The 27,665-nt window shown below is 51.2% G+C and overlaps 2 protein-coding genes, 1 long non-coding RNA gene and 3 other non-coding genes across 13 annotated transcripts in view; 2 read left to right on the top strand and 4 right to left on the bottom strand.

Moving 5' to 3' along the window:
- The window catches only part of LOC131417797 (uncharacterized), a 188,827-nt gene extending 162,922 nt beyond the window's left edge, over positions 1 to 25,905 (bottom strand). For 4 of the 8 annotated variants that reach the window (XR_009222757.1, XR_009222756.1, XR_009222758.1 and 1 more), the window contains exons 1-6: positions 25,812 to 25,904; positions 24,899 to 24,976; positions 24,348 to 24,445; positions 23,965 to 24,029; positions 22,661 to 22,804; positions 22,369 to 22,441 (exon numbers count right to left, since the gene is read on the bottom strand). This is a non-coding gene — a long non-coding RNA (uncharacterized LOC131417797). Of the gene's footprint in view, positions 1 to 20,360; positions 21,062 to 22,368; positions 22,442 to 22,660; positions 22,805 to 23,964; positions 24,030 to 24,347; positions 24,446 to 24,898; positions 24,977 to 25,811 lie in introns of those variants that run through there. The other 4 variants (XR_009222754.1, XR_009222753.1, XR_009222752.1 and 1 more) reach the window with 4 other exon arrangements.
- ST6GALNAC2 (ST6 N-acetylgalactosaminide alpha-2,6-sialyltransferase 2) lies at positions 5,991 to 19,499 on the top strand. The gene is made up of 9 exons (XM_058561718.1): positions 5,991 to 6,123; positions 9,534 to 9,594; positions 12,071 to 12,245; positions 12,905 to 13,073; positions 13,522 to 13,660; positions 13,835 to 13,938; positions 15,730 to 15,813; positions 17,167 to 17,266; positions 18,304 to 19,499. The coding sequence occupies exons 1-9, from the start codon at positions 5,999 to 6,001 to the stop codon at positions 18,469 to 18,471; spliced, it is 1,125 nt and encodes a 374-aa protein (XP_058417701.1). The 5' UTR covers positions 5,991 to 5,998; the 3' UTR covers positions 18,472 to 19,499.
- Positions 14,802 to 15,736, top strand: LOC131417792 (uncharacterized). The gene has a single exon (XM_058561719.1). It carries the CDS (start codon positions 14,860 to 14,862, stop codon positions 15,727 to 15,729), a length of 870 nt encoding a protein of 289 aa, XP_058417702.1. The 5' UTR covers positions 14,802 to 14,859; the 3' UTR covers positions 15,730 to 15,736.
- Positions 22,254 to 22,326, bottom strand: LOC131418043 (small nucleolar RNA R38). Its single transcript, XR_009222838.1, has one exon. It is a non-coding gene; the product is annotated as a small nucleolar RNA R38 (small nucleolar RNA).
- LOC131418042 (small nucleolar RNA R38) lies at positions 22,919 to 23,002 on the bottom strand. The gene has a single exon (XR_009222837.1). It is a non-coding gene; the product is annotated as a small nucleolar RNA R38 (small nucleolar RNA).
- Positions 24,529 to 24,606, bottom strand: LOC131418041 (small nucleolar RNA R38). Its single transcript, XR_009222836.1, has one exon. It is a non-coding gene; the product is annotated as a small nucleolar RNA R38 (small nucleolar RNA).
- Positions 25,906 to 27,665: the final 1,760 nt, after the last annotated feature.

The following is a 27,665-nucleotide window of genomic DNA, read 5'->3' as shown; positions in this document are numbered from 1 at the left end:
TTTCAAGATTTTAATTCAACTTAATGATGACCTTACATATCTAAAAAATCTAATGAAGTATATTTCACATGTAGACAAGAGAAAAAATTTAACTTTGTATTATGTAAAATTCCAAATATATACAAATGCAGAAAGAATAGTGTAATGGACTCCCATCGTGCAGTTCATATTAATAATAATTAATAATTATTATTACAGTAATGTAATAATTATCAACTCATAGCCATTTTTGCTTTATCTGTATCCCCTATCCCCTCCCCACTTATAGCCCAGACTTGATTATTCTCAGCAAATCCCATGCATCACACTGTTTCATATGTAAACTGATGCACAGATGAAAAGCAATAGGATATATTGGAGTATATGAGGAAGCCATGTGGTTTAAAATGAATTTAGCCTGACTTTGGTTTTCCAGAAAGCCCTGACGTGGCCTGTTGAGCATGTATTGTACATCTGCTTTAAACATTTACAATGTCCCAAAGACATGAACGATGCCCTTAAAGATAGGATGTAGCTTCCCCCCATATCAGCATTTCTTTAAGGATAAACATCTCTTCCCAAAAGGTAAGGATTAATTACTGACCTGCTGTGCTCACCTTGTGACCACTGACCTGCTGTGCCAGCTAAGCATCTCGTGACAGTAGCAAAAGGGACATTCCTGTCATATGTGATATATGCTCTTTTTTCTAAGACAGTATATAACCACTATGTATACCCCACTTCTTTGGTGTGTGCTTCCTTCCTTGGGGGGAAGGAAGCCCCCCTGGCTATACTCCTCAGACCTGGCTCATAATAAACTCACTCCAATTTTGATTTATAGATTAAATATGGATTATTTGCATTGACAAAATATTTCAGTATGTATTACTAATAGGTAAGAACTCTTTAAAATAATAACCATAATACTATTATCACACCTAAAAAAGTTAATTCCTTAGATTCACTGAATGTCCAGTTTAAATTCAAATTTCTTTGATTCAAACAATAGAATTTTAAGATAATAAATCAACAGTAAAGCCAACATTAAGTTAAAGACCACGGCAGGAGATGGACTTCCAACCTGACAGCATAAGGCACTCCACAGACCCATTCTTCAGTGAAACTGGCGAAAAGTTTAAAAAGACAACCATTTAAAGTATCTGGAAATGGTCCTAAGGGTATACAGCAAATGAAGGAATATCTATTCAAGAAAATCTACTAAAATTTGATAAGAGTCTGTGGCATTTGAGCCAAACCTGCTTCCTCTCTCCCTACTCCCAGCTCGGTGAGAAAAAAACTCCACTCCAGATTGGTGCAGCCAAGAACACAGGGCTCTCCCTGACCTCAGCTCCCTGTCAGAGGGCTTTCTTCCTGGGAGGAGCAGGACATCAGCATTTCTCAGGCTGCCCAGCTACCTGTTCCTGAGGCTAAGTTCTGAGCAAGTGTGGCCAACAGGTGAGGACTCCCTTCTTCTGCTCAGCCACAACTCATGCAATGGAAACTCTACCTTGGCATGATGTCACTGAGAATACTAAGGCCTTGGTCATCCCCGACCTGGGTTATAAAGTGGTGGTTCCACACCAGGAGAGGCAAGCTGAGAAGACCTAAGGCTACTTCCTCCCTTCTACCACAATGCTCAACTCCTAAACAGGGGTATCACTCAGAGAGAAGCACACCATTGTGCCCACCCCAGCCCCAGAGCCCTGGCTCGGTGATTTTGCCTGGGAGAGAAGCAGGCTATAAAACAGATAGGTCCTGGGCCGGCCCCGTGGCGTAGTGGTTAAGTGCACATGCTCCGCTGCTGGCAGCCCAGGTTCGAATCCCGGGCGCGCACCGATGCACTGCTCATCAAGCCATGCTGTGGCAGCGTCCCATATAAAGTGGAGGAAGATGGGCACAGGTGTTAGCCCAGGACCAGTCTTCCTCAGCAAAAAGAGGAGGATTGGCATCGGATGTTAGCTCAGGGCTGATCTTCCTCACAAAAATAAAAAATAAAATAAAACAGATAGGTCCTAATTTCTTCCCAAAGGAGCTGACTTTATTTGCAAGAGAGAGTGGAGAAGTTCAAGCCTAAGGGTGCTCTCAAAAACTGGAGTTTGTGAAAGGGAACTTGGAGGAGATGGGTAGATTCAAGATACATGCTAAAGTGTAAACCAGCTAGTTTGCAGGGAAGAACCAGGGAAAGAGTCAGCTGGGAAGAGCCTTCCTGAGGTCAGAATACTAACTTCAGGAGCTACTCCTTCAAAGGAGCCTGCGTCTGTAGAGCAATTTATGCCCCTTGGCATTGCTGTAAATGATAGAACAATCAGCTGGCAATTAATGGAGCTTAATAGCTGGATGTGGTCAGAGAAAGAGATGAATGGAGCCTAGCCCAGATCATTGCCATCCCAGGGTGATGGTGGGCATATCCCCTCTGAACTGCACTTCCCTGCAGAGCAACATCAGGGGTTTAACACTTCAAGTGATTGGGGGAAAGGCTTCACTAAAGTAAGCCAAACAGTCACTAAACACACAAGCAAATAACAAGCCGGGGGTGGTGGGGGGTGGGGGTACCAGGACCCAGAGTTGCTACAATATATTATCTAAAGTGTCCAGTTTCCAAGAAAAAGTTATGAGACAAGCAAAGAAGCAGGAAAGTATGACTCTTACACTGGAAAAAGGCAGGCAGCAGGACCTGCCTGTGGGAGTGGCCAGATGTTGGATGCAACAGACAAAGACCTAAAAGTAGCCCCAAGAAGGACACTGTCAAATTCGAATACAGGGGCAGATGTAGCAAGATTAGTACTGGAAAACGTCAGCTCCATTGGGAATGATGAAGGCCCCTGGTGGCCTCAGTGGGGACAGTTTCAGTGGCACAGTAGGTAAAGAAACTAGATGCAGAGAGAAACAGAGACAGCACAGACTTCCCCTACCAAGAACTCAGATGAAAAGAAAAGAGAGTAGCTAAGAAAGTGTCCGCCGTGGCCCAGGTTCGTTTCATGCCACCTGTCTGTCAGTTGTCATACTGTGGTGGCTGTGTGTTGCTGTGATGCTAAAAGCTGTGCCACTGGTATGTCAAATACCAGCAGGCTCACCAATGGTGGACAGGTTTCAGCAGAGCTTCCCACTTTTGAAAAAATTGGTCATGAAACCCTATGAACAGCATCAGAGCATTGTCTGATTCAGCGCTGAAAGGTGAGAGGATGGCACAAAAAGACCTGGCAGGGTTCAGCTTTACTGTATACAAGGTTGCTAGGAGTCTGAATCAACTCGACAGCATCAACAACAAGAAGAGTGCCAGCTCAAACAGAGGTTTTTGCTTTGCTTTTTTAAGCTGAGACATTTGGGGGCACGTCCATAAACTGGGATAAGGACCTAGCAGAGGGAGAGAAGATGGTTGCCAAAGCAAGGCTGGAAGAGGTGGGAGGACACAGCAGAGAGGCTGGCTTTCGCTGGAGGAGGGGGGCCTGGAGGAATGCAGGTGAGGATGTGTGGGCAGGAACATGTGGGGAGACAGTTCTCAGTGGGTCTGTTGCACTTCTGCACATGTTGTGAGCAGAGGCACTAACTGCCTTTTTGTTCCAGACTATCCTTTCAAGAAGGTTGGTATTGCAAACAGCCTTGGAAATAAAGATAGTGTCCCCTCTGGAGCAGAGGGCAGATTTTCTTACTGTCCAGTATAATAGATAATGTCTGCCTCACCCTCCTGGGGCTTGAGGGGCAAGGAGGAGTGACACAATCATGAAGCCTACATTGCTTGCTGTGCCTTGAGTAATAAAGTCGTTTTTCTCTGACCCAGAAGTCTCATGTCTCCTGCTAGCATCCATAAAACTGCAGCAGGCTGACCTGTTAGTTTGCATGTAGGGTAAATCTCAGACCCTTCACAGTTCCTGACAGAAGATAACTTTGTAGTTAGGGGCCTGGGAAGCTGAAGATCCCCTCTCAGAGGTATGGCAGGGAGAAGGGGAGGCTTGAGGAAAGAGGGGACATTCTGGAATCACTGTTGGGCAGGACGGAAGCAGGAGCTCACCAATGACAAGGAAATGGCTGGTGTTGAGAGCTCAGATGAAGCCAACCATGTGATGGTATCATTCTGCTCTGGAATGATACTTGTCAGCAGCTCTCAGCGAGGCCGGGGAGTGGGCAGCATGGAGGAGGGGATGCTGCACAGGCAGATCAGAGCGTGAATCCAGGTAGGAGTTCTGCTGGGCAGAAAGCCAGGAACACAAGAGAATCTGGGCTATGATGAGAGAGTGGCTCAGATTATGACCCACAGGGTCCCACCTGAATAGGAAAAAAGCTGCAGGGAGAGGGCTGAGATGCTGGGAGACAATGGAGGGGTAGAGAGACTGGAGGCCCTGTGAGGCTGCAGACTAGGAACGAGAACTCCATGGGATGGACAGGAGGCTTTGGTCTGAGCAGGGTATTGCTACTGAAGGTATTGGAGGTGGACAGGAATCATTAAGACAGACAGTGGGGGGTCAACCCCCACACAGGAGGAGAGTGCCCTCCCCTCATTGAGGCTGAAGTCCAGACAGGTGGAGGCTGGGCTGTGGTGAGGGCCGAGTTTGTAGGTTTGAAGATAGAAAGTTGAAGAAATTGATAGTGATTCTTTTTTTTCCCTGAAGTAGGTGAGGCATTTACTGAGAGCGAGGGTAGGCGTGGGATCTGGGGGCTCAGAGAGAGGCCTGATGTTTATCTTAACCACTGAGGAAATGGGAGAAGGTGCTGATCAAGAAATAAGTAACATCTACAGGGATTTTGATGACTGAAAACCATAAAGATTGAAATAAAAGACCTGAAATCACCAATTCTAAGCAGTGTGCATCAGCAGGGTAGCAAAGTGTGGCATTTTTAAAAATTGTGAGAACCGAGCCTGGATGACCCATTCCTGCCCACAGGCGCAGGCCCCAGGAAGCTTTACGGGAAGACTTGCAGTTGGACAGATACTTGTTGCTGCCTCTAGACTCGATCCAATACGTGAAGAGCAGGTGAGGGCAGAAAGCCGTGGAAGGGGCCAGGTCCCTCTCATCCTTGCAGTTCCTGACAGTTGGGGGGGCTGGGGTATTTCACAGGTTTTTGAGGTCTAAGACCAGGAACACTGCCCACTGGAGAATATACTGTCTCACCTACTGCTCACTACCTGGGAGGGCTCTGCTTGGTGTCCGAGCTTTCTTAGCCCTTCCTGGTGGCCCTGAGCCCTTGCTAGACTGTTCAAGGGCTCCCGCCTGCTGAGATCTCCAGGTGGGCCTCGTTTTGCAAAGGGAATGCAATGCGGTTGTGAGCCCTGGCCGCCCTGGACAGTCACCAAATGAGAGGATGAACAGTCTCAGCTGCCCGACCCATCCCACCCCGCAGGCTCCCTACCTGTCCTCCTCCACTGCCAACCCAGGGTCTGAGCTGCCGCCCCTCCTCTGCTGTCCTGGTGAACTGGCCCTTCATAACGCCCGCATTCGGGAAGGACCCGTGGTGCCAGAGCCAAACCGACAGGTTTTGAGGGTCCTTCCGAGGGGAGCCTCCCCGCATCCGCTCCACAGGCTTCGGGCGTCCAGAAGCTGCGGGCCCGGGCGCCCGAGGGCGCAGTGCGCGGCCCACGCGGCAGGTGGCTCCGTCCCCCCGCGCCGGGCCGGCGCCCCGGACCGCGCGCGCCCGCCCTCGACCGTACAGGGAAAGAGCCTGGCCCACCCCCGGGCTCGCGGCGTCCCGGGGCTGGGCGCAGGGGGGAACGCAGCGGTGGGGTGCCCGCTGTCCGAGTCCCACGGGCAGAGGACAGCGCGGAGAGGAGCGGGCAGCTCTGGGCGCCGGGGGCAACACTCCCGCCTCCGGAACCTCCGTGCAACCTCTGAAGGTGCGGTGGCGTTGGGCGGCGGGGCCCGGGCAGAGAGGAAGCGGCAGGGCGGGGAGGGGCCGCGGCGGCAGGGGCAGGGCAGGGCCAGGCGGGGCAGAGGGAGGCCGCCTCCGGGAGCCCGGCCCGGCCCACCCAGGCCTCTCCCCTCCGCCCGGGACGGCGGCAGACGGGGCGCCCACGGGTCGGGGCTGCATGGGGCTCCTGCACGGCCCGCTCTTCTGGCTGCTGCTTCTGCTCCTGGCTGCCTGCTCCGGGCTCCTCTTCGCCCTGTACTTCTCGGCGGCGGAGCCGTACCCGGGGCCCCGGTCTGGAGCCAGGTAGGGGCTGCCGCGCGGGACCTGACCGGGAGGCGCAGGGGACGCACAGGGTGCCCAGCCCAGGGCCCTCGGGCCGCCTGGCGCGCCGGCCTCTCCGGGGTGGCTGGCAGCGGGGACTCAGGCTGCCGCCCTCTGTCCCCAGAGGCTCCACCCGGCGTTAAACTTGCGCTGCCCGGGCCCCACAGCCTCTGGCCGGGTCCGAGAGGGACTTGGCCCTTTGCGCAACGGCGATCCGCTCTCGACACTCCCGTGGGTTAATTCCCTCCAGCTCTGACTAGAAACACTTTCTGTTGTCGAAAGTTGACTGGGTCATCTGATCAAAACAGTCCGGTTTTTGTCGGGAACTCTCTCTCGGTAATGTTACATTTTTTCGGATTGTACTTTTGGATCGGGGACCCAAGTGTAACGATTCCAACTTTGCCGGGCTCCTCCGCTCGACGGTGGCGGTCGCCTTTCCCGCTCGCTCCAGTCTTTGCCCTCCCCGCGCCCGGCTCCCTGCTCTCCCGGCGCTCGGGTGGCTCGGTGGTTTATTTTGATAAGCACCGTCCGGGCGCGATCTGCCGAAGAGGTAGACTTCCCCGGGGAACAGGGGCCGATTCTGGGCTCCGTCCAAGTTCCCCTCCCTGAGCCTCCTCTGCGCTCCGCTCCCTCCCACTGGCCCAGGGCACCTTCTTTTCATTCGTGCCCCACGAGGAGAAACCCGAGAGCCTGCCTTTGGTAGGTGATGGTTCCACTTACTGAAGAAGCCTCAAAAGGACTTAGCTTTACTTCTGGAAGGCAGACCAAGCTGTGCCCAGAGTCTGGATTTGGGAGGCCGCAAGGGGGCCCACACCCTCGTTGGGAGGCCTCTGGGCCCAGGTGTTCCCTTCCCAGCGCTTTCCCACGCGCGCACTCCTCACCAAACCTTGCTCCAGGTATAATGGAATGAAAGCAGAACTAGAATCTGTTCTCAGGAAACAAGGTCAAAGGGCATCCAAAGTTGCAAAAAAAATATGAAACATGCTTGCAAATGATGATGAGTCCAGTCCCTTTAGAAGGAAGGATGTTCTAGCAAGTGATACCTGAAGTTACTTAATTTCCTTGTAGTCAGAAATTTCATGAGGAGGACTAAAAAGGGTTGAGGGCATGAAGAAAGGAGATCTTTGTCAATTTTTTGTAAAAATGTTTTAAAACACATTTAAACTTCCCTTGAAAGTATCTAATACAACTTTAAATATAAGGTTTGGTCAACATCCATTATACCTCAATAAATGTTTTTTTTTAAAGATCTTTATTAAAAATCTAGTACAACTAAGAACCTGTCCATTTCCTTGTTGCTTGCATGATGTTTGCGCTGTAGCTAAACCCCAGGGGCAGGTTGGGACTGGCCTCCTTGTAGGAGGTGGATGTTTGGTGCCCAGAAAAGCAGGGTGGGAGGCAGGATGGCATTCTGGGCAGGGAGAGCAGGCTGTGCGACCTCCCCAGCTGGGGACGGAAAGCGGACTGGCCTGGCTACAGTGGCGAGTCCAGGAGAGAAGGGCGCTGGGACCAGGTCTGCGGCACTGAGGCGGGCGGCACTCTCTGCAGCTTAGAGAGTGGAATCCAGTCTGGGAATTTAATCTGGATCAGGAGTTCCCAGGCATGGGGATTTCTAGATTCATAAAAAAAATTTTTTTATGGAGGAGGGGGTGAAGATAGATATAGGGTGCCGGTTACCTGCCAGATACCATCTATTGTCAACACTATTTTGTAAAAGAGAGGACCTTTTAGGGCCAAGAATTCCTAAGAACATGATTTAAGTTGAGTAAATTTAGTTTTATGAAAAATGCACTATATTGTCCTTATTTCTTCTTGGGCTGTTAAAACTTCCCGGAGGGGCACAGGTGGGCTGGCCTCCTTCCCCACTCCTTCCAGGCTCTCCAGGCAAGTGTCTAGAAGTCCTTGGATTCCTAAGAGGGAGGGGCTGGGAGAAGTCACTCAACACTGAGGGGTGCTCTGGAGATGAGCAGGCCTCCCTGTGGCTGAGAGAGTTCAGGGCAGCAAAACTGAATTGGGTGGAGTCCTCATCATCGCCCCTGCAGCTCTATCCCTCCTGTCTCTAGTCTGCCCTGTTCAGTGGTTCCTCCATCAGGTGCTCAAGCCTGGCTGCACCTTAGAAGCACCTGGGGAGGGGCCCAGACCAATCAGATCAGAATCTCAGGGGCAGAGCCTTGGCATGAGTGTTTTTCAAAAGTTCCCTGGGGGTTCTCACTGCAGCCTAGACTGAGCGTAATGATCTCAGTTGCTCCTCAAACAGAGTCCTATTGGGCTCAAGGAGAGGAAATACAGGATTATGTGGGTGGACAGGTGGCCAGTGGGAGAGGGAATGGGAGGGATGAGGGAAGGGACCATCCCTGCTCTTTCTGGCCTGCCCCTCTTGGAAACCTGAAGGGAGGCAGATCACAGGCTCAGCTGTCTCAGCACCTAGAAACATGTAACAAGAGGCCTTTGTTTCCCTTGCAAACTGCCAATCCCAAATCCTCCCCTGCTCCCTTGTGGTGGCTGGGGAGAGGGCAGGAGTCTGGGAGAAGCCTGACACCCGTTTGAATGGGCACGAGCCCCTATTCCTTTCTCTCTGTCTGCCCTCAGCTCTGATGCAGGGGCCACCTGACAGATGGGAGTGGGCATGGGGTGGTAACATTAGCCCCTTACCTCCCTCCAGAAGGGACACTGTCATAGATGCTGTCCCTACAAGGTCCTTTCTCTCTTCCTTTAAGTAAGACTAGCTAACATTTAGAGGACACTTTTTGTATGAGATAACATAGATTCTTCATTTGAATCCTCCCAACAACTGGATGATATGTCATATGACTTTCAATCTTGTCGGTGTGATTATCCCTGCTGTACAGATACGAGACTGAGGTTCTGAGAAGTTCAGTACCTTCCCGAGACCATGGGTTACAAACCCAGGGAGTCAGCTGCAGACCCATGCCCTTCACCAGGACCTGTAGGGCAGGAGCCAGGAGCAGCAGGAGAACCTGCCCAAAGGGGAAGGGGGCCCAAGGCATCTGGGACCTATTGCCTGCCTCTGGGGCCTCGGCAGGGAGATCCCTCAGATGGTGGCAATTCCAGGGGACTGGCAAGCTTTCCTGTGTTATGTTTTCATCTTTTAACCATCATCTCACTGTTCCTACAAACTCCACATTTCTGCTGCTTGCTGAGGGGTTTCTTGATTTCTGGGTTTATACAGCCTCGCAGAACATAATATTGTGACAGTATTTTGTGCCCCAAGAGAGAGACATGGGCAGGGATCAGAGCATAAAAAGAGAAGGATCAAGGCTCAGACACCTTTGACCCTGACAGACTGTGTCAGCCCGTGGAGCTCATGAAGTCAGACAGAAGGTTCCCAGGAGCAGGTCAGACCCCTGCTTTACTTGAGCTTTCTTCCCCAGGAACGCCACATCATCTCGAGCATTCATTGGACCCAAGGCATCGAATTCTGGGACAAGAAAGGTACCGTGGCCGGCTATTCTGTGGCAGTTTTGAGCATCCTCAAGTTAGCGGGGAGGAAGGGAAAGAAGAGCAAACAAGAACATTCTTGTGAGACTGCCAGAGGACAGCTCTTTGGAAGCCCCCAAGCATGAAACAAAGAGCTGAGCAGCCAGCCAGTCAGGGCTTCTCAGACCTGGCCAATACGACCTGTACCCCAATAGCAGAGAAGGACGAATCACTGTGTACCCTTGGGGGGTAGCCAGCTGAAAAGTTCTTGGAAATCTTGTGCTGTATCTTAAAGTCCTGTGAATCTCACAATCTACTCCTCAAAATGTCTTTTTACTGTAAATATCACATTTAAACTGCTCACCATGGAGTAAACACCAAACCCTGGGAAGATGCTCCATGTTTGCCCAGAGGGGTTGAGAACCTTCTGGGCCCTGCTCCATAACTAAGAGTCAACATTGACTGTGGGCTGAAGTACTGACTCAAGCACTTTACCTGCGTTCTCTCACTTCAGCCTCATGGCAACCCTGTCAGGTAGCTTTTACAGATGAGCAAAAAGAGGCACAGAGAGGTCAGGCCCCTTGTTCAGGGTCACTCAGGGAGAAGAGGTGGTACTGGGATTTGAGCCTCTGGTTTGACCAGAGGCTCTGAATCACCACAAGGTGTAAGGGACAGACCATATATCTGGCTCTGAGCTTCCTGGTGGCCACAGCAAAGAAAGAAGCTTTGCCATCATGTCCATGAGATAAAAGCAAGCCAGCTGTGCATGTGAAGCGCAGCTTTCCCTAATACGGACTCCTGAAGATTTTTCTCCTAGAGCCTGGTAAAAAGGCCCTGGAAAACATCCCTATGATAAACTGAATAGAAGTGAAATTAGTACAGTCAGTTCTGCTATAATGCTTGCTTTGAAAATGTGAATTTGTTCCAATAAGATTGATATCTTAGGAAACAATCTGAGCATAACACAAGTTTTATGTTTGCTTGTGAGTGATTTTGACAGTGAGCACACTAGGTTAAATGCAGAAAACCACACCCAACCGAAAGGAGCCTCATAGGAAGACACAGAATGCACACACATGCACATCTCAGATATCGACCCGCTTCATTGTGTGTTATAACCCCCTTTCCATCACTTCCCAATAACTCACAAGCTGCCACCCTTCAGATGCCCACTTCCACAAGCAAACGTCAAGTCTTTCCCAAGGTCAAGTGCCATATTATTAGTAGTATGTATATATTTCTTAACCACTGAATGTGTGCAAAACTGTGCTTCCATCTTCCTCAGGTTCCTCCTTGTCTTATGCATCACTGACGAAGCTTCTGAGTGTCACGCCACTAATCCCATTTTCACAAAAGTCTCGTGGTTTTCATTGCAAATTCTGCATAGTGTGGTGGTTTTTAGGCGCTCTTATGTCACATGATAGCAGAAATGACTGTACAGCTCTTTCCTGCCTTGTGCTTCGGTCAAACCAGCGGCTTAACCAACAGCCCCCTTCAGTGCTGTGAGTAGCCCTATCCAGGCGGAGCTGTGCAGGATCCTGACACTGGGGGTGCAGGCAGGGACGAGGCTGGGCCCTGCTCAGTACTTTACCCTCCCTCAAGGTCCCTGTGTGCAGAGGCACTGTATAGTTTCCTAGGGCTGCTGGGACAAATTACCACAAACCGGGTTGCTTAAAACAAGAGAAATGGATGCCCTCACAGTTCTGGACCCCAGAAGTCCAAAATCAAGGTGTCGGCAGGGCCATCCTCTCTCTGAAAGCTCTCGGGAGGAACCCTTCCCTGTCTCTTCCAGCGTCTGGTGGCTCCAGGCGTTCCCTGACTAGTAGCTGCATCCTTCAATCTCCGCCTCCATCATCACACGGCTTCTTAAAAGGACACCAGTCATTGAACTTAGGGCCCATCCTAACCCAGTGTGACCTCATCTTAACCAATTACATCTGCAAAGACCCTATTTCCAAATAAGGCCGCATTCTGAGGTTCTGGGAAGACATGAAGTTTGGGGAGACACTGTTCAACTCAGTACAGGCACCACCAGGAAGAATGATGATCAGATCATCATAATCAGCCCCTTCCACATGAATCCTACAGCGAGGATTGCCAGAGCTAGGATCTGGATCCAGGCTGACAGAGTCCAAAGCCCAGGCTGGAACTCCTCCACAAAGGGCAGACAGGTCACACCCATTCGTGGGAAAATGCCCCGCAGTTTCCCCAAGGGTGAGGTGAAGGAATAGGAGGCCAGAGCCTAGGCCACGGAGATGTATCCAGGAGAGGAAGGGCTGGGCCGGGTAAATCCAGAAAGCTCTCTGACCCCCACCGGGCTGCTGCACCACAGGCCAGCTGGGCTCACAAATCTGGGAGTGGCCCAAATCTGGAGGGGGAAGGGCAGCTCTTCCCTCCCAACCCTTCTGTGGGGTCTGCGGGCTCCTGGGAAGGCTCCCACCCACCCAGCCCCGGCTAATGGAGCTCAGCCTTCTTATGTTCTCACCCACAGGGGCTGCCCTGCCGACACCCACTTTATCTCGCCATCCAGCGTCACCCCCACTTCCGGGGCCTGTTCGATCTCTCCACTCCGGTGCTGCTCTCAGGGGCCGTCTTCACTCAAGAGCTCTGGGACAGCCTGAGCCAGCACAAAGCCCCCTATGGCTGGCAGGGCCTCTCCCGCCAAGGTAACCCACAGCTGCTGCCTCTCGCCCAGCCCTCTGGCCTCAGCTAGTCCCTTCCTCCCGCTTTTGGCCCTGGTACAGGCCAGGCCTCCCTGCCCTACAGCACCATGATGCGGACCCCCGTGCCCCTTCCCTCCCAGGAGGGCCTGCCTTACATCCCTGACCCTCCGAGCACCCAGGGTCCGTGAGAGGAGCTTGGCTGCCCCGCAGAGCATCTCTCACCATCCTGGGGCCTCCCTGGCATGAAAGGCACCAGTGGCCAAAGGTGGCCAAGGGCAGGGGCTGTGGGGCCGCAAACAGCCTGCTGAGGGCTGCTGCTTTGGGAAACTGCCCAGAGCCCCCTCCACATTAAATCTGTCCTCCAACCTCACCCCTGCATGCCTCAGATTACTTTCTTTTGGAATATACACAGTCTTGAGAGGACTAGTTATTCGAGTTCTTGAGGCGTTTGAGGGCACAGCCAAACCCCCTCCCCCACCATCCTCTTCAGTTCTCATGGCTCCAATGACATTTCATTTCCCTTCCACCCTCCATGCCTCTTGGCAAGGGCTGGTGTCAGACCTCAGGCAAGGCCTGCTCCTGGGGCACCAGAAACAGTCTGGGAAGGCTCCAGATGACCCACATGACAGCCCTCCTCATAGTGTCCCATCTTGCCCTGCAAGCCATCGCCTCCACCCTGAGCCTTCTGAATGGCTCCGAGAGCGCCGAGCTGTTCACCATCTCCGGGAAGCCGCTTTCCGACTGCATTCGATGTGCCGTGGTGGGTAATGGAGGCATTCTGAATGGTTCCCGCCAGGGTTGGAACATCGATGCCCATGACTATGTGTTCAGGTTCGTGAGACAGGGGCCAGGAAGAAGGTGGGGGAGGAGCTGGGCGGCAAGCTGGTCCCAAGCCAGCCCCTGGGGGAGCATCTTCCGTGTAGGCCGTGGCCCAAGGCAGCAGCAGCCTCAGGCAGCTGGACAGTTGTAATGCGCAGACAGGCATGGATGAAGGCACATGCAAACAGACCCTGAAGACGGAGCGTGGGTGCTGCATGCCAAGGGGACCCGGGAGGAAGGAGCTGCCAGGCAGGGCTGGATGTGCCCATTTCACAGGGCATCCCTTGAGGTCTGGAGGAGTGGGGAAGGGGCTGGCAACTGGGCACTGGTGCTGCTGTGGGCAGAGGGAGTGGTCCATACAGTGGCACGGGGACAAGCGTCGTGGAACCTTGAGGACGGAAGTACAAAGATACAGCATGGTGTAACCACAAGGTGGCTGATGGGCCTCTGTTCTGACCAGACTCAATGGTGCTGTGATCAAAGGCTTCGAGAAGGATGTGGGCACCAAGACCTCCTTCTATGGTTTCACTGTGAACACAATGAAGAACTCCCTCATCTCCTACTGGAACCTGGGCTTCACCTCTGTGCCACAAGGACAGGTGAGGCCTCTGAGGGGCATGCCATTGTTGTTGACAGTTGGTGCCATTGTCCCCAGAGCACCCTCTGGAGGGTGAGCCACAGAGTTCCCAAGCCCCGGTCCAGTGGGTGGAGAGGTTGTGCCAGGATCTTGGTCTTGTTCCCGCCGGGGCTCAGTGTCTCTGTTGCCCCAACAGGACCTGCGCTATATCTTCATCCCCTCAGACATCCGCGACTATGTGATGCTGAGATCGGCCGTTCTGGGTGTGCCTGTCCCCGAGGGCCCTGATAAAGGGGACAGGTGAGCAGCCAAGCAGGGGCAGGGCATGGTAATGCTGCGGTCATCTCTCCTTGCTCCCGGGGCCCACTGTCAGGTGGGGAAGGTGGGTGAGGGCAGCAAGAAAATCCCCAAGAATTCAGCAGAGCGTTGGGGAATTATGCTCTTTTTCCCTACCCCAGGAAAGCCCAGGTAACCCTACTGGTCCCCAGGAACCCTCCTGATGAGGTGGGCTGTAGCTCCAGGGGCCACTTTTCTGAATGGAGCAGGCAGGCCTGGCTCTTCAGATTCGGGCTGCTGTCCCCTCAACCAACCCAGCCACTCAGCCGGCAGCATTCGCAGGGCCTTCCACAGCTGGGCCTGCTGTCCTGTTGAGCACATTGGTTCTGGAAACTAAGAGTAGGAGCCAGTATCCAAGCCCTTTGTCCTGGCGGGCACCCTCCCAGGACTGTGCCCATGAAATGGCAAAGCAGGCGACATGGGCCCAGTGTTTTGTGAAGTGGGAACAAAGGACACTCTGTCTTTTCTCCCCCACCTTCCTGGGCAGCAGGCCTGTGTCCAGCTCTTCTGAGCCATGTCCTGGCCTCATCTGAACCTTTTCCTTGTGGTGCTGAGACAATTTCTTATCTCTGAGGCCAGTCCTTAGAAATCCGTGCCACCCCTGCAGCCACGATGACCAGCCCTCCTACCTCAGTGCTCCCAAGACATCTCACTCAACCCCAAAGAAGCAGCTTCTGAGGTGGTCCTTAGAGATTAAGCCCTCAAAGGCCAGGCCAGGCCAGGGTCCACCAGCCACCCTGACCCCACCCCTCCCTTGTGATTACCCAACAATTGCTCATAATGCTGCAGCTGGTCATGAGGGTGCGCTTTGTGACACTGGCGGGACTGGGCTCTTGGGGGGCCTGGCTCAGAGACATCGGGTGGACGTAGGCCTCCCCAACACCAATGAGCTCCCCCTCCCATACCCCTAATCCATCCCCTACCCAGTCCCCCTCCCAGTCTCGTTCCAATAACATTGTTACCTCTTCCAACCAGCAGCCCCACTCTGGCTCCCGGGACCCGGCCCCTTCCCCATCCCCCCCCCGGGGGTCTTCCTCTCGGCCCCCCTCTCATACTCCCACCCCAAACGCCTCACAACCCTCTTCCCGAGCTTCCTCCCTGACCCCTAGCCCTCATACCCAACATGTGCCTCGAGGGTCTGCCCAAACCCCCACTCCACCCACCTCCAAATCTCCCTCCCAATCTGGCTTGAAAACCCTCTCTAGAAACTCTTCCCAAACCCCCGCTGTGCCTGTTGCCAGGTCCCCCTTCCAGAGCCCTGCCACCTCAGCCTCCTACATCGGGCCAGTTTGGAGCATCCCGTCCTACATCGCCCCCTACGTGCCCCGCTTCCTGAAGGAGCCCCCCTTTTTCCAGCCCCCTACAGCACCGCTTCCCCTAAACCAGTGCTGCCCCTGCCCCTGCCCCTCCCCCGTTCGCGAGCGCCCCCCGCCCCCCGAGTCGCTCTACTTCCCTCTCCTGCCCCCCCCTCCCGTCCACCCCGGGGGCAGCTGCTCCTACCCGACGCCCCCCGCCCTGTTCACGCCGCCTTCCTCGCTCTCCTACTGCCCACCCACCGAGGTCCTGGTGAGCGGAAAGCCGCACGTGGTGCCCACCGTGCTGCCGGCCACCTTCTACACTCCCTTCTCCCGCTACTTCGCCCAGCCCCGCCCGTACCGGTCCCCGCCCCGCCGCCGCCCCAGCGTCCTCCCCTCGCCCCCCCACGCGCAATACGATGGCGCGGGCCGCTCTGTCCACTTCTTTCGTGGGTCCTAGGCCTCAGACCTATTTTGGACCAGAAGCCTCTGCCAGTAAATTCAAGCTACTACACCCAGACTTCATCAGCTACCTGAGGGAGAGGTAGGTGGTGGGGGGTGCTGGGAAAAAAGCTGCCCTTTCCCCTCCCTCCTCCACACCGACCCCCAGCACCGCAGGCCCTTCCCTTTACCGCGCAGTCACCAGCAGCAGAGCTAACCTGTACTGAGTGCCATGTGCGAAGGAGGGGACCAAGCACTTGCTATCAGTTTACTTAGTGCTTTATGTAATACCTCCATGGAGGTGTTCTACGTCAGGGTCAACAGGAAGTGGGCAGGGAACTCAGGAGAACTCAAGGTTTATTTACTAGGGATGTTTACAAAGGCACAGGCCAGGTGTGGGGGGACCACAGGTGTCAGCAGTAATGGGGCTAGTAGAAGCAGCCTTGCCATCACCTTTAGGCGCAAACACAGCCAGCCCAAGGTGACCACAGGGAGGAGCCTGAGGAACAATCAGCCTGATCATCTCACTTCCGTCCCTCCCCTCCTACCACCGGTTCTCAGTGGGGGAGCGGGGGTCAATTATCCCTGTCTGGAAAAATTTTTGGTTGTCATTAGGCAAGTGTGAGAGCTCAGGGATGCTGCTGAACACCCTATAGTGCACACCATGGCCCCCCGTAACAATTACCTAGCCCAAAATGTCAGCAGTGCTGCAGTTGAGAAATCCTGCTGTAGCCCACAGAGGCCAGCATCCCAAGATACAGAGCAGGTGGAGAAGGGGAGCAAGTGGCTCTGCGGAGGGACACTGAAGACCCAGCACAATTACAGCCCCATTCAACAGAGGAGGAAACAGGCTGAGAGGCTAGGAGATTTGCCTGGCAAAGCTTAGATGTGAATCCAGGGCTGAGGTCAAGGCCCATGATCACTACACTGTGGCCTCACTTTTGGACTGTGCGTGTGCACATGTGCGTGCACACGTGCACCATCTCACTAGTGACTCCAGTCACAGGACCTGCACACCCTGCCCCTTGTACATGATTCCTGCTTGGAATCTGGGGATAGAGAGAAACTTAGGTCTCAGGCTAAACAGGCCACCTATGCATTGTGGTTACTTAGTAGCCCGCGGTGACGGCGGGGTGTCACAGGGAGCAAAGGTGAGTTAGGCTGGACTCAGGCTTCTAGAGTGGGGAGGCTCTTACCTGGGGTTCTCCTGGATGGGCCTGTTCTTCTTTCTCACCCCCACTCCATTTCCTAAGCTGTTATTTCAACCAAAGATTTTTGCATTTAGCCCATTTGGTCTTTTCCCAAATAGGGAATGGACTGAGGTAGAAGGGCCAGAAGTTGTGAAGGGTTTCCAAATTGTTCAAATCGTTAGTTGTAAAGCGTATTGGCACAACCATCAAGCTAGTGGTGCGATACCTCAACATCCTGAGTTTGAATGCCTCTTTTTTCCTTCCAGGTTTTTGAAATCAAAGTTGATTAACACAACTTTTGGAGACCTATATATGCCCAGTACCGGGGCCCTCATGCTGCTGACAGCTTTGCATACCTGTGACCAGGTAAGGGGTCTTCTCTTTCAAGGAGCACACAGCAGCAGAGTACAGGTATGAATGGAACCTAATCTGATCCATGATATCCCCTCCACGAAGCCTGTCACCCCAGACATTAGGACTGTGGGCCTCTATCCCACAGAAGAAAAGATCCCTTAGCCGCAGGAGTGACCTGGTCTAGGGAAGTAGCTGGAGGGAGTGCCGCACCACTCTCACTCTCCAGGGTTCTTTAAGGGACAGCTCCTGGGCCAGCCCTGCCTTTCCTCCCTCAGCCACCTGCCCAGCACCTCCTTCTTCCACTCCCTTCCTGGGGGCAGCCATTCTCTACAGCATTTAAGGCACACATTATCAAACTGCTCTTGTGAAAGCAAAATCTTCTCAACAGAACTGGGTAGGGATACCCTTTTATGAGAACATTCTAGAACTGGAGTGGGGTAGTATGGTTAGCCTTCCATACAGAACCTTTAAAATCACTGTATGAGATGGTCCCGATGGGAAGTTGCCCGCATGAGCCGCACAAAGGCACAGGCTGAGAAGCAGTTTTCAAGGAAAGGCAGTGACCCACGCTCAAGTCAGCACAAGAGCTGGAGGCAAATGCCACTCCACGACTCTGGTCCTACACCTTCTCCCTATTTTAAAGCAGGAGTCTCTTGTCTGCAGTCCGCACTGGAATGGGAAACAGTAATGGGCTTTTGCCTCCATCTTCAGCTTAATGATTGCCATGGCTTTGGAGTCACAGACCTGAGTTTAAAACCCGGCCCAGCCCCTCACTAGCTTGTGACTGGGGACACATCTGGTTAGCTCTCTGAGCCTGTTTCCCATTTGTAAGATGGGGGTAATATCTACCTAAGATTGTTGTAAGGCTGGGGTGAGAAAACATATACAAAGAGCACAGTGCTGGGTGTTAGAGCTAGAACTATTGTGTATCTGCATCCTCACACAAGGCACCTGAGAGGAACCCTGCCTTTCTAAATTCATGGCACTTCACACAAGTCTGTCTGTACAGAGGCTCAATAAATGCTAACTCAGTGACTGTCCTTATCCAGGTTAGTGCCTATGGATTCATCACAAGCAACTACTGGAAATTTTCCGACCACTATTTCGAACGAATAAAGAAGCCACTGATATTCTATGCAAACCACGATCTGTCCCTGGAAGCCGCCCTGTGGAGGGACCTGCACAAGGCCGGCATCCTTCGGCTGTACCAGCGCTGACTCTGCGGCACCCAAGCCCTTTGTTCTTGCAGAGCTGTGGCCCTTGTCCCAAGCGGCCAAAGCCACCTTCTCATCTTTTCAGCTTTTGAGAGGGGCTCCAACTCCCCCCAACCCTCCCCTTCTTGCCTACAGAGGACATCAAGAGGTGGATTTGTGACTGTCACAGAAGCCTGTTCATTGTGGGACACTCCATCTTGTCCTTGGCTCATCCAAGAAAACTCCCCTCTGGGTCTGAGATAGACGTCCCAACCTTGGTCAAACAAAAAGGGACTGCTCTGCTGATTTGTTTTAAAACTGAAGATAACACTCCCAAGATGATAGTGACCCTCCCTAGCAAGGGGCAGGCAAACTTCAAAGCTAAGCATGTCAAAGGCAGTTGCTACTGGGTGACTTCAGGAAGTCAGTGGAGTGACTCAGGGCCTCTCGGTTAACCAAGGTCAAGCAGCAGTTATAGGCAAACACACTCCCAGCCAAAATCCTACTAGCATGTCCAGCCCCAAACTCCAAAGCAATTCAACTCAAGGACATGTCCTAACCTTTCTGAGAACATGACCAGCCTACTTCTGCCCCATGATCAAGTGGGAGCAAAAAAGCAGAATGTAACTTGAAACTGGATAATTGCATAAATGATGGATGACCATTTTCTTTGTGTTGGGGGAAGTAATACACCATGCAGGGTGTTTAGCATGGAGATCATTCAAGAGAATTCAAGAACCATGGGAAAGTTCTGGTATTTGATGGGGGTCAACTGCAGAGGCTGCCTGCCTCTGAAGGATGTCCCATTAGATGTATTACCACCTTGTCATTATCAGGTAATGAACCCTCACTGGGTATTAAATATCGTGGCTTCAATAATGTGAACTTGGTTGGTAGGCAGTTTCATTTTAGACAGACATGGACTCCTATCAGAAGTGTAAGGAAGTCTCAACCAACCAAGTTATCACCAGACGGCCCTGAAGCCAGCCCGAGATTTACTGTCCTGACAAATAGTGGCTTTCAACAGTCTGATGCACTACACTGTGCAAGGTGCTGGGCGGGGGTGGGGGGAGGGTGGCACGGTCCTCCACAGGGCTGGCTGGCAAGAGCCTTCTCAAGGTACCATCCATCACCACTGGTTAATACACCAAGGCCCAGCACCTGGCCTCCGGTTGTGGTTTTGGAAGGCTGATCCTATCAGCATGTTTAACAAGAGGGATGAACTGTCACCAGAATCAAAATACTGCTTTAGAAATTCAGAGACATGATAAACAGAATGGACATTTGGGCTTTAATGACTAAAGCAGCGACTTGAGGAAACCATGGCTTCCTGGACAGCAAGGTTTAGACTAAAGGGAAGTAGTGATGAGTTCAGTTACTGCATTAGGCCAAGGCCTCTCACTCACTACCTTGGCAACACCAAACTGTTCCTTGGTCTTGAGGAAAGCAGTGTCCCAAGTATGTTTCTCTGGATAGAATAACTATCTAGAAAGCATGTCGTCAAATGTGGGAAACATATGGTACCGATGACAGTCAGTCCATTCCGGTATATCTTATAGAGTGACAGCAAAGAAACCCGATTGCCTCAGTAACCCAGTGTTGCCCAAACTTAGGACTCTTGACCCTCTTTTATCCATAACACTACTTTTCTCCATTCCCATCACATTTGTAGTTATCAGACCCTTTGTCAATCCATTAGATTTCAGAAGTGCTGTGTTTGTGGGTGGCAACCCATTAGAGAGGTACAAAATCAACTTAGTGGGAAACAAACAAAATCTGATTGCATCCTGTGTAATTGTTAGCCCCAATTATTATTTGGTGAAACTTTCACTTATCTAAGAATGTTTACTGAGTCAGAATAAAATACTGTTCTCACACGTGGGTGTCAATCTGAAATTCACAATGCTAGAGAGTCAGTTTTTTACATTTTTATTTGCACTTCAAAATTTAAGCCCAAGACACAGTGACTTAACAGGAAATCCACTGAGAACCATTTTTCTAGGCTGAGCATCTGTTTCCCCTTGTCTCCCCCAACAGAGCATGTACATGTTAATTACTTTCAATTTACAATCACTGCATTTCTGCCAACACATGAGCTATACCCAGATCACCTAAACTGGAGTTCTGAATGTTGTTAGTTAGCCCCTAATTTCACTAACTGCCCAAGGTTTTCTGGGATAAACTCACTGTCACCTGAATTCTTTGGCTACTTTTGAAGATGAAGTCCAAAGAACTCTTAAATGATTCTCCTTTTCGGGGATTATTTTATAGGCATTAGCAATTAGCAGCAGAGGCTGTGCTGATCCCATCTGGGATCATTGGGAGATAACCTGTAAAAGCAAAGGAGATTCATTTGATATAGCAGCCAACCAGGGGACTCAAAACTGAAGGCTAAATTTAAAGAATAAACTACTTTAGAGAACAAAATGCAATCACACGAGGCTGGCCCAGTAGCGCAAGCGGTTAAGCGCGCGCGCTCCGCTGCAGCGGCCCGGGGTTCACCTGTTCGGATCCCGGGCGCGCACGGACGCACTGCTTGGCAAGCCATGTTGTGGCGGCGTCCCGTATAAAGTGGAGGAAGATGGGCACGGATGTTAGCCCAGGGCCAGTCTTCCTCAACAAAAAAAAAGAGGAGAATTGGCAGATGTTAGCACAGGGCTGATCTCCTCACACACACACACACACACACACACACACACACACACACAAAAACAACGCAATCACAGAGACACTCATTCTAACCAATCACCAGGCCTATGTGTGTGCTGAAGGCACAATCAGACAGTTCCACTGCAGGCAGTCAAGTTCCAGATGACTTGGCTGCTTGTTTTCAGGAGGCAGTGCTGTGAGGGAGCAGTGTCTGGAAAGTGGCCAGGGGAGAAGAACTATGGGGTAATGGGGACATTTATATTCAACCCCGCTCTGGATGTCACACTTTTAAAGTCAAACCTAGAGGTTTACTTGAATCCTGTGGAGCAATCAAGTCTACTCAAGCCGACTCTAACCCAGGAAGTAGATTTCCCCACTTGCTGACCGTCCTTGCACTTTGTCTTACTTACAGGCTGTAAGCTGCTGGGGCCAGTTTTCAGGTCATTAAACCTCACCCCAAATACAGCTTCCTTGGTGACCAAACAAATATGACCTTAAATATAAACAGCCCGCACATACCTCCCAATTTCAAAAGAAAAAGCAATCTGTGCCCACTTCAAGCCTGACATTTAAATGGGAACAAAGCCAGACACCCTCCCTGCCAAGCACCACTTTGCTACTTTCTTGCTCACACGCCAGCCAACTCAGCCCTCTGCTGCCAGCCTTGCCATTCAGACAGGATCTGAGCTAAGCTGAGAAGAGGTCCTGGTGTTAACAAAGCACCTGGAAACCAAACAGCTCTGCTAGTGCCATGGTACCTCTTCTTTCCTGAATGTCAGGATATGGTGCAGAGGCAAGAGGTCACAGTCCTTAAATATTCTCACTGCCACAGCTGGCATACATTTTACATTCCTGTCTGTTTCAAAGAGCACATTCATTTTCTTGAAATATGTGACAAGCACTCTTTCATTCCGCAATAAGAGTATAAACCAAATCTGGGCCACTTGTCCATTTCTGCCACCTCTTATAGCCTGTATCCTCAGAGCCATTAATCAAAGGGCTTAGAGCATGACAGGGCAGCTACACCACTGGTTTCCAAGTTGCAGAGGGATGATGCACTAGACAGGGGTCTCAGCAGGGTATATGCAATTCCCTTTGGATTCCAATTTGATCCCTTATAAAGCCTGAACCTCTTTTAAGAGCACAAGGACAAACCCTTAAGCCTCAGAATAGATTGTCTTCCCTCAGTTGAGATTTTCAGACAGGGATAACTAACCATCATAGGTTTGTGGGGCTTCTTAGGGACATGTAAGATGTAAACGAACAGCTTACAAATAATAGGAGAGCAGTCATTTCACTTGCTTCAAGCAAATCAGTTCAGTTCTGTCTCACACACTGCAGACATCTAGCAAAGAAAACAAACCTATGTTAAAGTCTGATGTGCTACACTGTGCAAGGCGGGGGCGGGGGGCGGTCCTCCACAGGGCTGGCTGGCAAGAGCCTTCCCAAGGCACCATCCGTCACCACTGGTTAATACACCAAGGCCCAGTGTATTAGTGGGCCTTGGAAGGCCACTTAGCACAACCCTAAATCCAGGGCAGGGGAAGCAAAAAGAGCACCCTACCTAAGCCCATTCGGAAGGTCTTATCTATTACACGCACGAGAAAAATTCCACTTCAGGTCCAGCGCAGCTGACACGGTGCTGCTGCCAGTTAGTGTCTTCTTCTGGAGGAGGCTCTTCAGCCTCAAACTGCAGCTGAGACTGGACCTGGCAAGGAGAAATTGCAAAAGAAAAACCTACTGAAGAAGATAGACACAGGTATCTCTCCAATAGCTCACTTTTAAATCAGGCCTACATTTTCCATATAGCAAACTTGGGAAACTGAGTCTCAGACATCCAAATTCCACACAGAAAGGCCTTTCTTTGCTTTCAGCCAGGGATAACTTGACATCATCATGGACTCAGCTCTCCCAATCCACCAGCCCACAGCAGTGACACTCAAGGCACACGCAAACTATTTTTTCCTTACCAAATTCTGCTTTACTTCCCTCTTGAGAACTCTCATTCAATCTTGTCTACTTTACTAGAATGTGCTTTCCCTCAAAGGCAAAAACTGTTTATATCTAGTGCCTAGATGTAGCCAGTATCCCAGACCTAACACACTGACAGTTCCTGCTGTTTTAAAGACAAGGTCTCTCCCAGTACAAAGTGTCTGATAGCGGAGCATGAGGTATATATTCTAGTCTCTCTCTAGTGTTGGTAAACTGCCTGAGACAGTGCAGATTACTCCTTCCAGCCAGCCACTGAAGGCCAGCTGCACAAAAGGTACCTGATGCCAGGAGGCAACTACATCACACAAGGTCTTTTCTCCTTCACTCACCTCTGTGTACAAAAAGATCCTGCAGAGCAAGCATGTCTTTCAGTTTTTTAAGATAGAGGATTACAGATCTGCCCTGAGAGCTACTTAAAAATAGCCACTACTATAATCTTGCTGTAATAAAAATCCCTGAGCTAAAAGTAGATCAGATCATCTAATTGTTCTTACATGCCCGCTCTTAAACTGCCACACATGATTCTCGGGCCCCACTCCAGAGCCATTCCCATCCATGCCGGAGGTGGGTTCCAGGGATGCGTATGTTCTAACACTCTGCAGGTAGTTGTGATCTATAGCCAGGTTTGAAAAGCAAACCTAACCCTGTTTTACAAATGAAGAATAAGGCTCTGGTGCAGTTATCCGATAACAGGCTGAGACTAGAGCCCACATCTCTCAAGTTAGTCTAATACACGGTTTCAACCTCAGCTCTACTGACATTTTGGGGGGATAATTCGTTGTCACAGAGGCTGTCTTGTGCATTGCAGGATACTTAACACCCTCCACTCCCAGTTGAGAACCACCGGTCTGAGTAACCAGTTGTTCAATTACATACCGATAAAGCTGAAGAAAAAAATAATGCCCTGCCAAATCATATCAATTGGCCATATTTTCATGGTTCTGCAAAAAAAAAAAAAAAAACACTTAGTTGTGTAACTCTGGGCAAGTGAACTCACTAAGCCTCAGTTTATTTACTCAGCAGCAGATTGAGGAAAATGTCTACCTCACATAGCATTGTTGTAACAAATACTGTTTTGTGAGACCACTTGGCAAGGAGCCTAGCAAAGAGAGTTCCATAATTAGTTCCCTTATGCGGGCTGTAACAATCCTGGGCTGTAACAATCCTGGACGACCCACACATCCTTGAAATCTTAACAGACCAACAATACTTAAAGGGATCCTAACCTATACAATTCTGTGCAAGAACTAAAATCTTACCATTTATAGAAACTTCATCACAAAGATCCTTACACTCAGCATCCTAAGATGATGGTTTTGCCGTGACTTTTTCAAAGTCCGCAGCCAACACCTTTAATCTAAAAAAGAAATATGGATAACACACTTCATTGTTAACAGAAACAGTCTTAAGTATTTACTCTCAAGATTGGTATTTAAAAAGCTGAGCCTCAGAAAGTCAGAACTCCTCACAAAAGATGTCCTTTCAGACAGGGATAACTTTAAATCATCCTTGGCTCAAGCAGTAACAAACATTTCCAAAACACAGCCAACTCAGACTCACTTTCCAAAACTCCCATTCATCCCTGTATGCGGTGGCATCCATTTTGGTTTCAAATAGTGACACCTAGTGGCCCCAATTACACTGGCACAGACCCTCCTCTTTTCTGGATTCTAGGCCGATTTCTCACCCTAACTGAACTTATGTGTCAACATGTATTCACAGAATTTGAATCGTACGTGATAGGCCTTCACACCACCTCGGCTTCCTCATTTCTGGCGCCCACCCAGGTCCTGCCTGCACCCATTCTTACTCATTTCAGGGCTCCATTCATTACTTCTAAGATTCAACCTGCAGGTCTGCTCTCACCATCTCTGCAGACACCAAAGATCTGTGGGGAAAGAAAAAAGTGAGCATGTAAGGTTCACTGTAAAACTATGGGGCGGCCCCCTGGCTTAGCAGTTAAGTGTGCGCGCTCCGCCACTGGCGGCCCAGGTTCGGATCCCCGACGCGCACCAACGCACAGCTTCTCCGGCCATGCTGAGGCCGCGTCCCACATACAGCAACTAGAAGGATGTGCAACTATGACATACAACTATCTACTGGGGCTTTGGGGGAAAAAAAAAAAAGGAAGAGGAGTGGCAATAGACGTTAGCTCAAAGCCGGTCTTCCTCAGCAAAAAGAGGAGGATTAGCATGGATGTCAGCTCAGGGCTGATCTTCCTCAAAAAAAAAAAAAACACACACAAAAAAACTACGGCTTTCCAAAGTTTACAATTCCATGACTACTCTCTGTGAATTAAATACTGATTGGGGCCATCCTCCGAGCAGTCCAGGACGAGTCAAGTACCCAGACGTTACACTGTCGCAGTGAATTAAGAACCGCCACTGTCAGCCCGCCCCGTGGGCGGACCGGGGACACACGCGGGGCCGCAAGCTCAGCACACGGGTGGCTGTGCAGCGCACCGGGTGGCACAGGCTGGAAGGACCGCTCTCCCGCGGGAGGGGCCCTCCGACGCCAAGGGTGGGCCTGGGCTCTCTCCCCTCAGTCGTCAACACTGGCGCCGTTTCGGAAGCTTTTTCTCACCCAGTATCTCAGTTAATCCCAACCACCCTATGAAAACGGAGACCGGTCTATCGTCACCACTTCCCCCCTGAGGAAGGGGAGGCAAACTGTACTAGCGCCGTGTCAAGGAATACTCCGTTTTCCCACCTCCGCAGTCTTACCATCGCCAAAAGCCGAACGCTGCTCGCCGCGCTCTCCCCGAAGGAGGCCGCCATGACTTGCAGCCACGCGGCCGGCCTCGGAAAGGGAGTAGGGCTTCGCCTGCGCACAAGTCTTCCCGGCAGTCTCGCCGGAGCTCTCGCGATGTTGAGAAAAGGCTGATGGGAAATGTAGTCAAACCACCGCAGCAGGGGACGGTCGCATCCTCAGTGCAACTCTGGAGCCCGGGGTAAGACGGTGGCCGCCACCAGGGACAGTAGAGAGCCCGGGGTGGGAAGCATGATCTGTGAAGAGCCACGGCCGTTAGAAAACGAAGATGGACGGTCGCTTCAGCCACAGTCATTTATCTTCTGGGGGCACAGATTGTCCCTGGCCCGGACTCGGGGAGCGCGCAGAAACTTCGAGGGAGCCTCACGAGGGGAACGGAAGAGGAAACTGAGTCCGGGCTGGATTTCCTTCTTAATTGCTCTGCAGATTTCATCTGGGGTAGTTGGTTGCGTTCGTGAAGGGAAGGGACATTCCCGGGGAATTGTTCGACATCCGGCTCTACTGTTTTTCAAGTTGGGGCGAGAGCGGTGAGGCCCGGGCGCGGCGGCAGAGGGCGCCCGAGAGCGGCGGGCCGGCTGTGCGCCTGGGCCCCAGGGCTGCTCCAGCTACCCCGGGGTCAGCTCCGGATACCCCAGGCGTTTCCAAATACCCCAGGCGGCTCTAAAAACCCGGGGCTGCTCCCAAGACCCCGGGCGGCGCTAAATTCCCCTGAACCCGGGTGCGAGCCCCTCGCTGCAGGTCCCGCTGTGTGGCTTTAATTCCCATAAGGAAAAAAATTAAATTATGAAAAGAACAGAGAAGAATGTAACACCCACTGCTTCTTCTGACTTACTTTTCAGGCAGCCACCCTGGCTTCGTTTTTGAAGTAACATTTGGGCAAAACAACAACTAGAGTCAAGGCCAGAGTTTACACCTATTTGGCAATTGGTTTAAATTTGCAAGACCACGGAACCTTTTCTGCATTACCCTCTCCCCATTCTCATCAGCCCCTTAGCAATGATCTCAGTGGCATTTCGTCTGGGTTATATTATTCCGTATGTGGTAATATGTTGCAGGTGCTTATTTTCAAGTTCCCCCATTTATTTTTGTTTGCCTCCTTTAATTTGATTGTAAGCTGTTCAAGGCAGAAGTCTCTTTTAATTATTTTTTTTCTTTTTAATTTCCTCGCAGTGCCTAGGTGGTATTCCGATGCCTCTGCTCATAGCAAGTACTCAAGAAATAATCATTGACTCTCTTAGCAAGAACTTCTAACTTGTCAAATTGGCCCTTAAGTTTCTCTACCTTACCCTTGAAGACAAATTATCTTGTATAATTCCGAAAGAAAGAATGGGTTCTCTCCCTGCAAACTACGTGTCTTTCATTTCCGACTTGTAGAGGGAATTCCAAGTGTGGAATTTGCTGAAAGCTGCTTGTGAAACTGGTAGGCAAGTGATCTGTTGCAGGCACAACGGTAACGACAGCTAATACTTCGCGGCACTTAGCATGTGCCATTCACTGCTTGAGTACTTTCCCTGTATTCATTGCTTTCCTCCGCACCACCGCACTGGGAGTGCACTATCACTAGCCCCACTTTACCCATAAGGAAACAGAAGCATCGAGAGATTAGGTTAATTGCCCGAATTCTCACAACTAGTAACTGGTGAAGCAGGGTTTGAGCCCAGCCTACCACTAAGTTGTACTGCCCCGTATATATATAAATTGGTGTGTTATATAAGGGTTTTGGGTTTGAGGGAGGCCGACAGGGGAGAGAAGAGAGTTTTTGTGTTTGTAGGGGTGGTTAGGGATGAAGTTGGAGAGGGAGTGGCACC

This window comes from Diceros bicornis, chromosome 18 (assembly GCF_020826845.1).
Source record: "Diceros bicornis minor isolate mBicDic1 chromosome 18, mDicBic1.mat.cur, whole genome shotgun sequence".
NCBI classification, from domain to species: domain Eukaryota; kingdom Metazoa; phylum Chordata; class Mammalia; order Perissodactyla; family Rhinocerotidae; genus Diceros; species Diceros bicornis.
This window is presented reverse-complemented; position numbering and strand designations above follow the sequence as displayed.